The sequence below is a fragment of the Camelus ferus genome, chromosome 7, assembly GCF_009834535.1.
Source record: "Camelus ferus isolate YT-003-E chromosome 7, BCGSAC_Cfer_1.0, whole genome shotgun sequence".
Taxonomy (NCBI): Eukaryota; Metazoa; Chordata; class Mammalia; order Artiodactyla; family Camelidae; genus Camelus; species Camelus ferus.
The window spans coordinates 16,664,975-16,681,086 of NC_045702.1; the positions used below are offsets into that span (position 1 = coordinate 16,664,975).

A 16,112-nucleotide genomic window follows, 5' to 3' on the forward strand; every position below is an offset into this window, starting at 1 on the left:
TCAATCTGTTGGATGAAAGCAGGCAGTAAGTAGAAAGAGGAAGTGTGAACGTGCCTTGGGTGACACTCCTGGAGCGGCTGCAGAGGTGCGCAGAGCTCTGTGCCCTCTGGACGACCTACTCTCTTGCAGATGTTGAGCAGGGGAAGAGCAGAGGCCTCTGGCCCGTCTGTTGCCTTAGTTTCATGAACCTGCACTTGGGTTCCTCCTCCACAGTGACTCTGCCCGCTTCCTGCCCCCTTCCCAGGCCCCTCTTCTACCCAGAGGCGCTCCTCCCTGAGTCTTCTCTCACTCGCCCACGCAAGGCCTCACCACACTCAGATCACCAAGAGCACGGTGTCCAGGACGGAACTCGTCTTCCTCAGTGAACTTGCACTTCCATGCTCACCTTAACTAGGCAACTGGCCAGGTGCCGTTCACTGCCCTGCACCTGGTACAGGAGGCACCCGTGTCCAGGGCCACAGCACGGCCTCTTCTTGCCCATCATCCCTTTGTGTTCCTCCCTCTCTTTAAGCAACTGCTTCCCCAGCAATACGTCCAATAAAGCGCTAAGACACGTTACTTTTCACATGGAAATCTTCAGAATAGTGAGAAGCATAGGTTTGACACAGTCTTTCACATTCTCAAACAATTCTCCCAAGCCTCAAAAAGCAGAAAAAGGGAGCAGAAAGTCAGAATTGGATATAGAATTCAGATTTTTTTCTTTCAAAGACACATTTTATACAACTTTCAACATTTATACTTTCAAACAAAATGAGCAAAAAATACACCGAGTGCTAAAAAAAAAATCAAAAACAGAAGTAATACAACTTTAATTTCAATATTTTAAAATACAGAACTTGGAAAGTAGGAATACCAAATACAACTTTAAACAAGTCACTTGTCCTCCCCTATAATAACCAATGTAAGCTACTTAAAAACTTACAAATTTAAAACAGAAACAAAATAAATACTGTACACTTTCCCTGCCTGCAGGCAAAAGATGGGAAATACTGTTATGAATCGAAAAAAAAAAAATGCTCTTAAAGCTTCAGCATCCCATTTCCCAGCCACACCCCACTCCGTTGTCACAGTGTGCTTCTGTATTCAAAGGACACACATGTGCACACACGGCGACTGCCTATACACACAGACAAGACACTACTCCGCAGACACCCTGAACAGGAAAGGCTAACAGTCACCTGGGACCACGGGCATGAAAATCAGCTCAGGAAAAGTCAGTCAGGCTAGCAAAACGTTACTACAAAACTAGTAAATACCATAGCCAACAACTGTCCCTTTTCAAATTTCACAGATTTAAAACCCCTAAAACCAGTACTATCCATCCCTGACACCACCCTCTACCCTCCCTCCCCCACAGGAAAAAAAAAAAAAAAACCCAAACAAACCTGCTGAAGCACTGGCAAAGTTAGACATTTCACAGTAAATGTGAAAATTCATATTATATAATCTCTTAAAATGAACCTTTTCACCCTCTTTCCACAGCATGAAACTGTTATGGCTTAATTTATATTAAAAGTAGAAAAGTCTTTTCGGAAGGAAATGCAGTCTGCCAAGATGCACACGCATTTCCTGATCAGTGCTATTTCATACCTAACAACTGCGTGACTTGCTTTGCAGTCAGAAGCTGTTTTTGGAAAAACTGAGGTTATAGCTTTTGATTCAGTCTAACCATAAATGTAAGGCCCTTAGTTTGGTTTAGGTTTATTTTGTAAGAGAAAATAACCTTGGGGTTCACTTAGCAAGTTACACCTCAGGTCCCTGACTATAATGTAGAAGTTATATGTAGGCTTTGTAAAAATAAACGATGAATCCTCTGAATCTTAGAGGGAAGAAATGATTCTAGGCAAGGAATCAACTCTTCATTATATATTACATTTAATGCTGGTAACTGTTACCAACCAAAATCCACCAAAGAAATATGAGTATTCCTGCAAAATATTATATATTCCAGCACTTATGATCATTGTTTTGGTGAAAAATCTTGGGGGAAGATTGCTGACATTATGAAAAGGAAATGGCCAAAATAAAACTGGGTGGAGGAAAGGTTTATCTTTATGATTAAGTTCCATTAAGGACTGCTTTGTGAAATAAAGAAAAGTGAGTTCAGACTGTCACAGGTCTTGCATAGGTAAACTACTTGGAGGTCACGGGCTACGTGGTAGCCAGGGTTTATTAGCGAAATAGTGCAGAGCAGATAAATGTGTTGGAAGAATCACTGAATACAGTTTCAAAAAGGCTTTAACAAAAAAATTTAATGTTGCACTTGTTAAGACAAAGCTTTAGGACACTAGAAAGGACACGAAGGGTGAGAGGGAGACTAGGGGTAGAATGCAGGTAAAAGTATTCTTTTCCCCTCCTCATTTAAGAGGAAAAAATGACTATAACAGAATAAAACCACAGTCAGTCACGATAAGCTAATTGCTTTGGAAATAGGCATTTAACTTCTTAATGTCCTGAACTGAAAAAGTTTTTATGTAAGGGATATCAAGTATTTGACTTACAGCATGACGTTCACTGAAAAACAAATCAAAAATTTTAAGGGACGGGTTTTTAGTAAGGCTACAGTATTAAAATTACATTATGTTCAACAGCAATGCAGTGAGTGTACTACCTCTTCCCTTTTCTTTCCACCTGGCTTCTAGCGAGCATGTCAACACCAGCCACCACAGGATGAGCGGAGGCTGCACAGTGTCACGGAGCGGGGACTGTTTACCAGAGGTCGAGGAGCCACCGTGACCCCCGGCAAGTCACTGCCCTTGCTGGATTTCATTGGTCTCTTTTCCTAAGCTAAAGACCTGATGCTCAACCTTCTCAAAACTGCTTTCGATGAAGGTCTAGGGCATCAGAAAATGACTGGTGATCTTGAGCTTCCCTTTTTTGGAGGGAGAAATTGGGCTAATATTTAATGAGGAAAATGAAGTTTTGGGGAAAATTTCAAATTTACACGAAAACCTTGTCTCTTCATATGAAATCATAAAATGCTTATATACTGCAACAGTTACTTCTGGCAGTAGTTTACTGGGCCATGTAAGCATTCATCAGCTCTTTGGAGAGTAGTCTTACCACTGCAGAGAGCATCTCTTGAAAACAGCAGTAAGTCTCTTTCTTAAAGTTGAAGCCATCGAGTCGAATCTCCCTTCCTCCACCACTACAGTGCTTTCTCTCTCTACCCAACAAGCTGCTGCTGACCAACTCAGAGCTGTCTTTGCTGAGCCCCAGCCTTTAATCACCTCATTTTTCTGCCCTAGTACCATGGGTAGTTGCTAAATCATTGTAATTCCATGATCTACTTTACCTTATTCTAGTGCCTGAAGAGTACGCAGAATCTGTAGAGCGGTACTCTTTGAGAAAAACCTATCTTTTAATTACCTTATATCATCTTAATGATTACTTGAGGATACATTCTCATTCTTACTCAAACTACCTCATTCCTTTTTCTTTCACTTCACGCACTGATTCTGAGTTTAATTCAGCACCTTGTTAGAGATTCTTCAGATTTTTTAGGTAGCATGCTCTGGGCATATATTTTGATATATGAAGCAAAATTTAGGAGTAATAGCAATTTTCATTTAAAAATGCATATAAATATGCATTCATTGTCAGTTGTAACTTAAATAATGACAAGTTCCCTGCAAGTATGAATCTATTTCTAATAGATTAAGAAATGCTTTTCTACATTTTTCTTAACTGCATTTTGATCCAAATTTACACATGAGAAAACTAAGGAAGAGTAAGTGACTGACTCAGGGTCACACAGCTGAAACAGAAAGGGCAGAACTGGGACAAACACCCAAGTCGCCTGCTCCCTTTCATGCTATACCATGCCCCTATGATTTCCGACATTAAATTATTAACTTTTGAAATCTTTTTAAAATTTTGAAAATTAAAAAAAAATTCAACTTCCACTTCTACAGTTATATAGTATATCTCCACTGCAACTGATAAAAGTTCTGCTTTGTTTTGGTTTTTTATGAATGGGCCCTCTTTTGCTTAAGCCTTCTTAGAAATGAAAATAATACTGCTTATTTCCTAGAGAAGATACCTTCAAGAGCAGAGACCACAACTTCAACGTTATATCCCCACAAAGTACTAAGTAGTGCTGGGCACATAGTAAATGTTTGATAAATACCTGTTGATCTCATATGAATAAATACAGTAGAGTTCACTAAAAAGGCAATAATTAGGATTATTAAAAAATAGAGCAGTATTCAATGCTAAGTATTTAAGTAGTGATAAAGATGGGCTTATCTTCTGAGTTTATAAGATGGTTTTGGTCAGAATTTTCAATTTTGTATGCAGTAAAAATTAACTGATGCTTATGAAGTTCAAAGTATTTCTAAGATACTGAGCTATTATAAACAGCTTTTTACAGTTTGCATCATCAATCAATACTAAAAAGCATAATATTATGTGACATTATGAATTACAGTACAGTGGATCTCAGGTTAACAGAAGTCTCTTATCTGAATCAATACAGGAAAATCATTACTTACTACTACAATGAAAACTGTATATGTTAAATCATAATTGTTTTACATATTTGTATTTGCTTATAACTAGCTAACTGCCACCACTGCCGCCTCCCTACCTCAGCTGCAGTGTCTGTATGGTAGTATTGTTTATAAAGGAGACTGAGGGAAAGGTGAAGGGTTGTCTATTACAGTTGAGTCCAGATACTGGCTGCAGTTACCTCAAAGCTCAGCCATTTCCATGAGATAAAGGGATACGTCACAGCCAGTGATTTTACCAGAGGTTAGACTGGGAAAGTCACTGAATCAGTGGCTGAATTTTTACCAATTCACAGAAAATTACGCGTATTTTGTTTTAGTGGTTATATAACCTTACTGAAAGTCTTTTGAACTTAGCCAGTTAATGGTCTAACATTTGCCAAAAATGAATCCACAGTACCTTCACTTAAAAATTCCACATACTGGCTGTTTACCAGCCTAAGTATACAGGGTGGATACTGGCCACAATTTTAATTCATAAAAGTAAATTATTTTATTTTCACTTTTATAGCTAAAGAAAAAAAAAAGTCAGGTAATTAAAAATATTTAGAGCTGTGAAAAATGTAAAGACAACAAAAGAACCCAGATCATAATAGAGCTGGAAAAAGAAATTATTAATTCTTATTTCTTAAAGCAAAGCAAAAACACGTGTACTGTAACACTAAAATGGTGACTACAGAAAACCAACATATCACAGTAGTATATCGTGTGGGGAAGGTGGGAGAATTGGGCAAACACACATCTTTGACATCTGGAGATCTGGTGACCAATCAAATGACTGACCGTACCTATCTCTTACCTAGTTTTGGCATGGTGTAGCTAGAATTTAAGTAGGTCTATTAAAGACATTTAGTACTTCCATAAAAATTCTTCCTGACACCCAGAAAAGATCCAGACAGTGGTCCAGTCACCTGGACCAAAAAAGGCTAATTCACCAGACATTTCATATATATTCAATGAAATATTAAAATGGAGACAGTAAGAAATATTTCTTTGAAAATAATGCATTTGAATGCAACCATGAAAGATAATGGTATATAGACTTTTTTTTCCCTTAACTCTTCAAGTGATATATAATACAGAAGGGAAAGTCCTGCTACTTTGCTGAGTGGAAAAAGACAAATCCATAATATGGTCATATTTCTTCTCCATAAAAATAAATTTTATCCACTTTGCCTTTATTTTCTTTGTAGGAACCTGTAAAATGCTCTACTGTCAGAATTGAGAGTATCTCCAATCCAAGAAATCACTTGTTTATATGCCTTGGGGTTGGAGGGGCAGGGAATACAAGCTATTATGAGCAACTGAAAACTGGCATTTAGTAAAAATTGTGCACAAAGGAAATAAATGATTCCTTAAAGCCCAATCAGATACTTAACCTCACTACGCACTGGTTAAGTTAGGACAGATGGAAGAAACTGCAAAAAGCACCCATTTTACTCCAAATCTGTATCTTAAATAATTCTTTAGAAGGTTAAGAAATAAAAAAACTACACACACACACACACATACACACACACACACAAATCATCTACTCCAACATGCTTGCTTCTGTACAACTTAATATAGCATAGTCCTATTATATTACGGCTTATTATGCAGATTTGAATATACTAAGTCAAACCACATTTCATATTTTCCAACAAATTAGGTATACAGAATAAAAGCGTCATAAAATATAACCTCTGTGGCAGGTGCTGGTCCTGCCCTCCAACATCAGCAGTATGAAGAAGGCCCTCTGTAGTTACAAATGTATTTGAAAAGCTACAAATATGACAATTTAACCAAACTAATACTACTTTTTCCACAAGTAGGAAAAAGATATTAAAGCTGTACTCTTTGGGACCCAGATATTATCAGCAAAAAATGAAAAATGCAAGAAGCCTATTTTTCTATTTAGAAGAAAATCGCAATGTCAAATGATAAGAGAAAATGTGGGATCTTTTATGTAGTTCTTACCCATTGGCTATGAAGGTGTTTCCCTGCAAAGAGAAGAGTCTTGTTTTGTCGACACAAAATGATGGGGAGTGCAGAGGGAAGGTGGGATATAGGTAATCGACCTGGATAACAGTATGCACCTTGGATGTTAGCAAAAGCGAAGCTAATAGCTTATAAAAAACACATGAAATATATAAAATAAAACGATTTTCATATACATCTTAATTTAAAATAATTAATGCATCAAATCCCTGTTTAAGACTTTAACCTGAATATCAAATTTAAGAGTCCAGACCAGTTACTGTTACCGTGGCTTTTCCCCACATGTAACACACACACTATCAAAAATAATTTAAAAACCTTCACATTCTTAAATCTAAATTAGTGAGATAGTTCTCCAGAAATCTTCCAAATAAATAGCTTTAAAAAAGAAAATTTAAAAGCTGTTAACTTTAAAAAAAAAAATCTATTAAATAAATTATTGATAATTCTTTACCCTACCACTGAAAATAAATCAAGACACTACCAACAACAAAATGAAATTCAAGCCCTGACAAGAGACCCTTTGCAGTTCAAGGTCTCTTTTTAAGGTTCTACCCTCTTTCTTCCTCTCCCCACCAGGTCCAAAATGGTTATTGCTGAGTGGGTGTGACACAGTGAAAATGCAGCATCTGGTTCATTTTGTTCTCCGGGCAGTGTTCTCTACTGTACATGCAAACTGCTTCAGCAGGGGCGCGGCGGAAGCGCCAGGCTCCCGCGCCCCGAGACTGGTCTCCAAAAGGAAGGGCGGCCACAACCACGGCTCCGTCACACAAAGAAACGTGCGTGGCCATTTCTGTTCAACTTAAGGATCTTCCCAAGGCGTTGTTTGGCTGTTGCCATTCCTTTTTTTGGACGTTTACCTACAAAACACAGAACACCAACAACAGTGTAAATGACAATGAAAATCACACTTGACAGCAACTGTAAGACATAAAAGAAAGCTGAACGGGAGGCCGAGGCTTTCAGGCGTTCCGAGTAGGCACAGTCACGCTGCTGGAATTGCGCTGTTTAAAGCTCTTCCATCTCAGCACTTGCAGTGGAGGCAGCCAACCTCCTTTACAAGACTTAAAGCCCCCCCCCCCCACAGTCTGACCCCGGCCTAGCTCTTCAGCACGAGCTCTTACCCTACCTGGCCTCAAACTGGTTTCACCAACAAACTGACTGCCAGTTCAGATATAACCCAGTGCTGTTTCTCACCTCTGTCCTGTGGGTCACACTGTCTCCTTTGCCGTCAGTGCTGTCTCCCAGTCCCTTCTACCAGCTCAGCTTGACTAACCTATTAGCACCATTTCCATCATCCACCCTTCCTCCAGAAAGCCCCTCCTGTCCTCAGGGTTGACTTAGGTGTCCTTCTTCTCTGTCCCCATAGTAACCTGTGCACAGTGCTGTCACCGTGTGTCCATAATGCAGCAGCTGTGAGCAACATGGGTGCGGAGATGATGTCTAGCTAAACTGCCACACTCACCAACATATACAGTGAGAAACATACTCAACCAGCACACGTGCAGAAGTTACCTTTTGTTGCCTGGTTGCTGATCGGTGGTGGATTTGATGCAGGTCTCTTGGTGGGGTGAAGGGGCACTGAAAAGGAAGTTTCACCAACAGGCCTTTCTGGGCTTACACTGCCATTACTGATCTGGCACGCCCCCGACATCAAGCTTGAACTCTGCACACACTTTCCATTCTGCGGGCCTGAGCCACTGCTGTCCACAGAATTCTTACTTTGTACCTTCTGACTGATTTCTGATGAAACTTCCTTTTTGGTGCATTTCTGACCTCTACCTAGATCCTAAAAAAGAAGAAAGGGAATAGGGTTGAATTTTAGGGTTCCTTTAAGGTAAGTAAGGTATTTTAAGCTCTCTATGCATTAACAAGTCAAGAGAGAGAAGAAACAGATGACTGCACACGTAGCAGCCACAGAAGACCAGCCCTTCCTGATGGTTATCTCATTCCAAACCTAACAGCTCTGAAGGACTCAAGTCTTGAAGATGCCGCATAACTTAGGTCGAGAAGAAAACATCATAGATGGATAGAGGGAATGACCCACTTCAGCCACCCGGAACTCAGCCTGTGCGGGGCGGTGAGGAACTCGTGGACTGTGGTGGGAGATGTATGCTCAGCACATCACAGTTCCCTTATCTCTCATGGGGGTACTGTACTATTTTTCTCAGAACCTAACTTCTGTAAAGTTCATCTCCACTGTATTTAAGTTGTTTGCTGAAAACCCCCAGATCCTGATCTCCAAGTCTGGTTTTTCTCTGAAAATTCTTCCTTCAGTCTCAAGACAATTGAGCAAACCGTCAGGAAACAAACAAACAATGCTAGGATTGTGGGTCTTGAAATTAAAACAGAGACAGTCATGACCAGAATTAAAAAGAGAAAAGAAGGGATAAACTTGAAAAGAGCATACACTGCAGCTGTGATGCTTCATAAAACTGGTTTTAAGTGTGTGTTTGGGTGTGTGTGTACTAAAGTGAATATCTGAATTACAAAAAAAACAACAGATTTCATAATAGCTGACTTTTAATACTAAATCCAATAATGCTAATGAGTTATAAATTTTATGATCAGTGAGGCACTATGGAATCATACAATGAATTAGTGAATTCTTCAGTCGAGGGATTCCTACCTGACCTTTGATTCTGGAGCAAATCCTTCCACTAGAAGAACTTGTATTCATAAAACTTTACCTTAAAAAATAACTTGGCTCTTTTTCTTATTGTAAAATTAATTGATGTTAAGTATTTAAATAAGACAAGTGAAGAAAATAAAAACCACCCATCACTCTGCTACTCAGAGTATGTTTGAGGTTGGGGAGGCTTCGAGACTCCATTCTGCCACGTGAGAATTTAGGTTCTTTCTTTGGCTGTCATTTTCCAAGGTTTGCAGCAAAACGTCATATTGCCTTCCCTGTGTGGTGAAACTGGTAAAAGTTTCGGTTTTATGAAAAGGTATTTTGGGTTCATTTTGTATGGTAGAAGCATTCATACAGTGGGCTCCCAAGACATCAAGTGTCTTATCTTAGAGCAGGGCTCTTAATCTGGAGTCAGTGAATGGTCTAGGGTGAGGGTGGGCACAAACCATGAGAAAACGCCAGCAAAAGTCATATTTATGATGAACATTTTTCTGGAAAGAGACTCCATAACTGTCATCAAATTCTCAAAGAAATTTAGTATCTAAAAATGTTCAACAAACAATGTCAGAGATTAAAAGGGATCTTCATGGTACTTTTTTCCCCCTTTCACATTTCAGTTTAGCTAGACATAACCTAAAGGTGTTAGCAGCCAGGGGTCTTTAACTGCTTACTTAAATAAATTGTTCTTTTCCAGATCATGTTCTATCCATAAACCTCATATAAGTCATTATATCAGAATCCCTAAAAACAGACAGCTGTTCAAATGTGCATTTAATTGTAATTTTTTAGCTTTCCAGATCTGGTGGTTGACTAGTAGTTGGAGTTTTTAAAAAGAAAGAAGAAAGAGTTAATGACACTCTTATTTTAATGTTTCAAACCTTGAATATACCTGAAGATTAAATCTGGAAGTTGTATCAAGTTGTTTACTCCAGAAAGAACTCCTCAAGTCTTGATCTTCAGTCTTGACATGATAGCCTAAAGAGAAGTTTTAATTAAATTATCTCTGCATAAGGAACAAAGGTAGCCAAATGCTTAAAATTCAAAGCAAATTTATGTTTACATTTTATTAAAAAATGAATATGTAACTGTTTAAATATTTATTCATATTACTTTCACCATCCTTTTCCCTCTCAAAAACAAAACAGTCACCAGCTCACAGTCGAACACGTTAATTCTTTCAATTCTCCCAAAGACTCTCCTTATACAACAGGTGTTTGCACCAGATGCTGGAAGACCTAGAGTCAAATTCTATGGCCATCTGCTGTAGATGTAAAAATCAAGTGCAACACACTTTCCCTAAAAATGGTATATTTTCCCACACAGAATGAAGGCATATATTTGCCTGAATTTTGCAGTATTTCCATAGAAAGCTTTCTTCTCATGGGACCAAAGAGATTAAAGGGAGACAGAACAGAGAGTGGAAAGACAAACTCAGATTTGAATTTAAGTTCTTCTATTACCAATGCATCTTCAGGCAAGCTACTTAACCTCTTTAAACCTCACTTTCTTGTTCTACAATAAGCAAAGATTTTGAGATCAGATGGTCTGGTCCTGGGTTCAAATTCCAACACCACTGAATAGCTATATAAGTATCAGCAAGTTAAAATAACTCCACTAAGTCTTTCTTCCTTTACTTGTTAAAGTTATATTATATACACCAAAACGTTTCAAGAATTAAGGGAAATGAAAGTCAAGCCCCTGGTACTTAGCTGACGCAGCCAGGTGGGAATGAACACAGCTTCCACAACAGGCTTCAGTTTTAATGGATTACCATCTTCTCACCAGTCCCGCTGACTTTTAGGGAAACAAAAATTTCCCCTAAAGGCAGTGAGAAGAAAACACTATGTGGCATCACTGATTTTGCCAGAGTCTTCTCTCTCTCCTAATACTTCCTTTCAAGAGAGAGAGAGAGAGAGAGAGAGAGAGAGAGAGAGAACATCCTCAGGCAGAAATAGTTCAAAACTTGGCTTCCTTCCCATAAGAGGAAGAAGAATATATTGTTCAAGCCTTAGTACACTCTGATCAACTTCTAAAAGGGAAATAATACTGCCCTGCAACAGCAATGGTAGAATTGTGCCAGTGCATACAACTCTCAATCTGTTCATTTGCACTTTAAGTTCTTATATTTGCATCTTATTTGTCAACATTACGTATTTTGTTTGCAAATACGCAAATCCCATTTCCAACTAAAGATGTGCAATAAACAGTTCTTATTAATAACCTCTAAAACCTCAACTATGATTACAGAGCTATTAACTTGGGGGTCATATATTATTTTTCAGAGACTGATAATTTACGTTTCTTACCACATTCCACTGGCTTGTCATAGCGATACAACTGCCTGACCTCATGGTTACTACTGTGGCAGCTGCTGGGATCCTGGAGAGAGTGTCTTTCACCATCGCAGTCTGTGCTTTGTATCTGCCTTTGTAAACATGTGGAATAGTGCAACCCTGCCATAGACAGCATGCCCTGAATAGCTTCTTCCTCTGTGCTCGTCGAGGTAGGACATTCCCTAAAGGGCAGGTCAGCAAAAAAGACAAGAGCCTTTTTATTCTAGTGAAAGTTTTGGTAAAATTTAAAACCAAAACCAAAACCCAAACGTTTTCCTACCATTTATATCACAACGTAATAAGACCCCTACCACCAGTGTGCCTACCTTTTAATTGGAATTTCACTTCTAGATGGCTTCTGGCTCTTTTGAAGGAAGTTCCTCATCACATTAGAGTCCTCCTTAAAGTTTGATGTTATTTCTTGTTTCTTTTCGTCACCTGAACTTTCAGATTCTTCAGTGGTAAAATTATTTTTCTGAGATAATTAAATGGAAGTAAATCTATATAAGAAATCTGCACAAGTCTGTAAAAACTAACCAAAAACACTTTATCCATCTAGGGAAAGTGAGAATCTTAATTATCATGGAACTATTTCTGTTTTTCATATGACAAAGTGAAAAACTCTAGTAACTACAGTAACATAATTCCTTAGTAAAAAACACACAGTACAGGTTTTCTTTAAGGCAAAATGAAATATAACCAACGAGAAACACAAGAAACATGAGACCAGTATCTCCCTCCACCCTTTCCAAAATCAGACAAAAGCTATGTTTATCAGATGCAAACAGTCACATGATGGGGTGTGTGTGTATAATTACCACCACAGAGAAGGCCCTGTGCCACGAAGGGCAGAGAGACAGGCTTTGGGAAAGCTGTCACTCATTTTAATAGTAGCGGGTGTTCACCTTTCACCACATCATCAAATAATCAAACTGTACATCATCAAATAATGTGTAAGTCACAGAGTTTCAGGCGTACCAGTGCAGTGCAATCAGGTCCAGAGTCTTCTGAATCAGAAATATCAGAATATTCTGATGATCGATTCCTGAGTTCTGATTTCACGCTTGTTAAAAACCCTGAGAAAGAAAATGATGAGAGGGAAAAAAAAATCATCAGAACTTTATGCATCCGAAGCCTGTCCAACATCGTGAGGCATCTCAATCACACCTGCTCTATCCTTTCTGCCTGCTTTCATCATCTTCACTCCTTTCTTCCCACAAGGAATTTCTCCCTAACTGATCAAGATACAGACTGAAGTGTATTCTTAAAACATCTGTAGTATTTACTGAATATGGTTATATATTCCTTATTTGAGTGGGTTGACTATTTTACATTTCCTTCCAGAAAAAAACCTCTAACACTAAAATTAGCTATAAGATGCTTTGTTCTTTCCCTAATGAATTATTCGTCAACAGAAAGTAAAACAAAATAAACTCTCCTAAACCTAAGACGCATTCAAGTGGACTGTGAATTCAACAAGCTTGTAAACCAGGCTTCAGCATGCCTCTCTCTTCCCCGCAGCCTGATCAGTCCCATTGATTTGCTGCCTCTCCTCTGGCATGTGAACAAATGCAGAATCACCAACCACAGCAATAATAAACTTATCTGGAATTTGCAGGAATTGAAGTAGTCAACATGCATTAAGCAAATGTTGCAGATAATGAACATTATTTATCAAGTACTAAAATATTTAACTACTTTTAAGACAGAAAGGTATATGGAGACCCTGCAAAATGCTGAGAAAATTAAGACTTCATTCAAAGAAGAAAAATCTCAAGAAGAGGGGGTGTTACTATTCATCACACTGATGAGAACCAGTTAATAACCAAGTAGAGGCCTTCTTGTCAGGCAATTAGGCAGTCAAATACTACAGTACTTGGATTACTAACAGCTTCAGATCTACCAGTTATATATGTCTCCTAATTCTGAAAACCATATGCATGTCAGCTAAAATTATCTTTGAAACTGCATTAAACTTGCAAATGCTTTATTATTTGGAGTAGAGGCCCATAAAATGCACGAGCTTTCATGTGACTCTTGTAAAAACTGTCACTGGACGAGGGTGTCACTGACTGGCGACATCCCTGTCATTAGTGACACCTGCCCCGGATGCCACACGTCACCTGGCAGTCACATTCAGCATTTCCCTGATGAAGATACTGCTCAGAAATACTTCAGACTTCTCAAAAGACTATTAGTGACACACAAATTTTAACCCTACTACAAGTTTAAGAACTTCAACATTAGCAAGCTACTTCACGTATTATTAGCGCACTAGTCATGAACAGACATTTAAAATGACCATTAAAACAAACATACTGTTCAGTGGTTTTTGAGACGCTTCACTCTCCACACCTTCTATTCCTGAACTCTCTTCTATCTTCACTTTTGCCTTTTTTGTCCTTCTTTTATCCTCTTCATTTTCACTGTCTACTGTATAAAGACTTTGATCTGCGAAGGGCTGTCTCTCATCTCTGTGTATAGAGGGAAAAGTAATCAAGTCAGAAAACAGCAACTATATAGCCAAACAGTATTAAGCCCCCTTAATTTACAGAGAGAACTGAGACCCTTTCCCCATATTTCAGGCAGGTGTGCAATGGTCTGGACTAGGGATTAAATGAACAGAGGGAATCCACTGAAACAAACGGGTGCGATACTCTCATCTAATTCACCTACTTAATTATCCTTCCATTTGTCAGCAGTAATCGTAAATCGTTATCTTTCGCTCTCCATTCAGGTACCGTGGAAGATGGCTGGAGATGTTTGTTGAATTTTCCATTCAGTTTAGAGCTCAAGATGTCCTTGAAGAATAAAAACAGAACTTAACCTCCACCCTCAAAATACACCTGCCTGACGAGTAAAGAACACAGTGTACCACCAGCTCCCCCCGCAACCCTGCACCCTGAAGAGCACCGGGCGGCACCCGGCGAGGGCATCCGCCGCGGCATGGCACTAAAACTGAACGGCTCCTAAAACCAAAGCACAAATATGGCTCATCTTCCTGTACAGCCAGTAACAATAAAACACATTCTATAAAGCCAAATATAACGTTTGTATAAAGTGACTTCAAAGACATTTATTTCACTCTTGCAGAAAGCTGAAAAGCTGCAAAGCTGGAGAAGGACTGCCTTCATGGATTTTAATTCCCTTTCCCTCATTTCCTCTGGCTGAAGTCCTAGCCACTGGGTCCTTTCCAGTCACCCTACCCTTGACCCAATCTCTAATCTCCGCACCAGGCACTGTCAGCAACTTACAGGTCACCACCCTGCTATTACCAGGAACAAAGGCCACTGTGTGACATAAAGGCCCAACAGTCGCTGGTTTTTAATACATAAAGAATCTTTCCTTTTGGTGGTAGTATTTTTCTTTAACAATAAACAGAGCCTTTCATAATTAGGTAAATCTTCTCCCAGATGGCTATGAGTTTAAGGAGGTTTAGAACAAGAGCTTGTTAAAACAGTAAAAAAATAATTACACAAAATTTCAAACATTTAAGGAAGTTTTAATTCTATGTAACTTCTTTATGTTAATTCAGAGAAACCAGTACCTTATTCATTTTAAATTATCTTCTACTTATGATGTGAAACTTCGGATGATACTGATCTCCCCACACGCTCATCAGCACGCTTCACAAAGGCCCCACATCCAGCTCATCACCGCCCCACCCTTCTCCCCTCTGCCCATCAGGCCAGCGTTTCTCACAACTTCAGTGGGTTTATTCTAATAGCCTCCCAGTCTAACAGCCATCCAAGCGGATGCTGCTGGGTCCGAGAAAGGCTTTCTGCACTTGCTCCTCCCTCCACCTGCAGTGCTTGTCCTCACATCTGTGGATCCATCTGACTAGTTAAGTGTAGTCCAAACGCCCCCACCTGAGAGGCTCTCCGACCGCCTTAGCTAAAGCAGCAGCCACCCCAGCCCCTTTCTTCTCTTGCTATATTGTTCTGGCTTCCTTCATAACATTTGTTATCAAACTATATTACTGCAATTTATGTCTCTGACTTCCATCCCTCCAACTTGAGCTAGGATGGAAGCTACACGAGGGTGGGGACTCAAGTTTTGCTCACTCTGGTATCTTCTCCAGAGCCTAGAAGAGCACATGGCACTTGGTAAACACTCAATAAACATGTCAGCAAATAGACACGACCTGTCCGCTTCTACATTGATGCCCAGCAGGCTGAAGCACATCCCCAGCAGAGGAGAAGCACTGCTGACCCCCACAACGCTAAGCAGATATGAGATGACAAGAATGGCCAGATGGTTCTCTTTTTATCGTCCTTCTAAAGATCTTTCAGAAACGACCAAGTCTATTGTGTAACCATGAGATGTAAGCTTGCCTCTTCCCACGGACACATCTCCAGTCTCCGGAGGACCTCCCTCGTGTGGAGTTCCAGGATGTCTAGGTTGGAAGGAGTTCGGACATGATGATCCCGAAGTTTCCTCATCCTTCGTCGGGAGTGGTATGGGGAAGTCGCTTCATTTGAGGATCGTGAAACTGGACATACAGTAGGAATTCCCTGAGATTTAACTGGTTTGCCTGTTTTCCTCCTTTAAGAATTAAATTCAGAGTTTTTTTATGACCAAGCCACATACATACCTGACTAACTAATCAGTCATAAAAATATTTTAGAAAACAGAAAACATTCAGTTTAATTGTAT

At 39.4% G+C, this 16,112-nt stretch overlaps 1 protein-coding gene across 1 annotated transcript in view; it reads right to left on the reverse strand.

Annotated features, from left to right (window-relative positions):
- Positions 1 to 775: 775 nt before the first annotated feature.
- The window catches only part of KDM7A (lysine demethylase 7A), a 77,489-nt gene continuing 62,152 nt past the window's right edge, over positions 776 to 16,112 (reverse strand). Inside the window, exons 13-21 of the mRNA XM_032483490.1 lie at positions 15,791 to 15,990; positions 14,133 to 14,257; positions 13,776 to 13,930; positions 12,435 to 12,532; positions 11,783 to 11,931; positions 11,430 to 11,638; positions 10,013 to 10,098; positions 8,004 to 8,277; positions 776 to 7,348 (exon numbers count right to left, since the gene is read on the reverse strand). Coding sequence (XP_032339381.1) covers positions 7,254 to 7,348; positions 8,004 to 8,277; positions 10,013 to 10,098; positions 11,430 to 11,638; positions 11,783 to 11,931; positions 12,435 to 12,532; positions 13,776 to 13,930; positions 14,133 to 14,257; positions 15,791 to 15,990 — 1,391 coding nt within the window. The 3' untranslated portion in view covers positions 776 to 7,253. The remainder of the gene's footprint in view (positions 7,349 to 8,003; positions 8,278 to 10,012; positions 10,099 to 11,429; positions 11,639 to 11,782; positions 11,932 to 12,434; positions 12,533 to 13,775; positions 13,931 to 14,132; positions 14,258 to 15,790; positions 15,991 to 16,112) is intronic.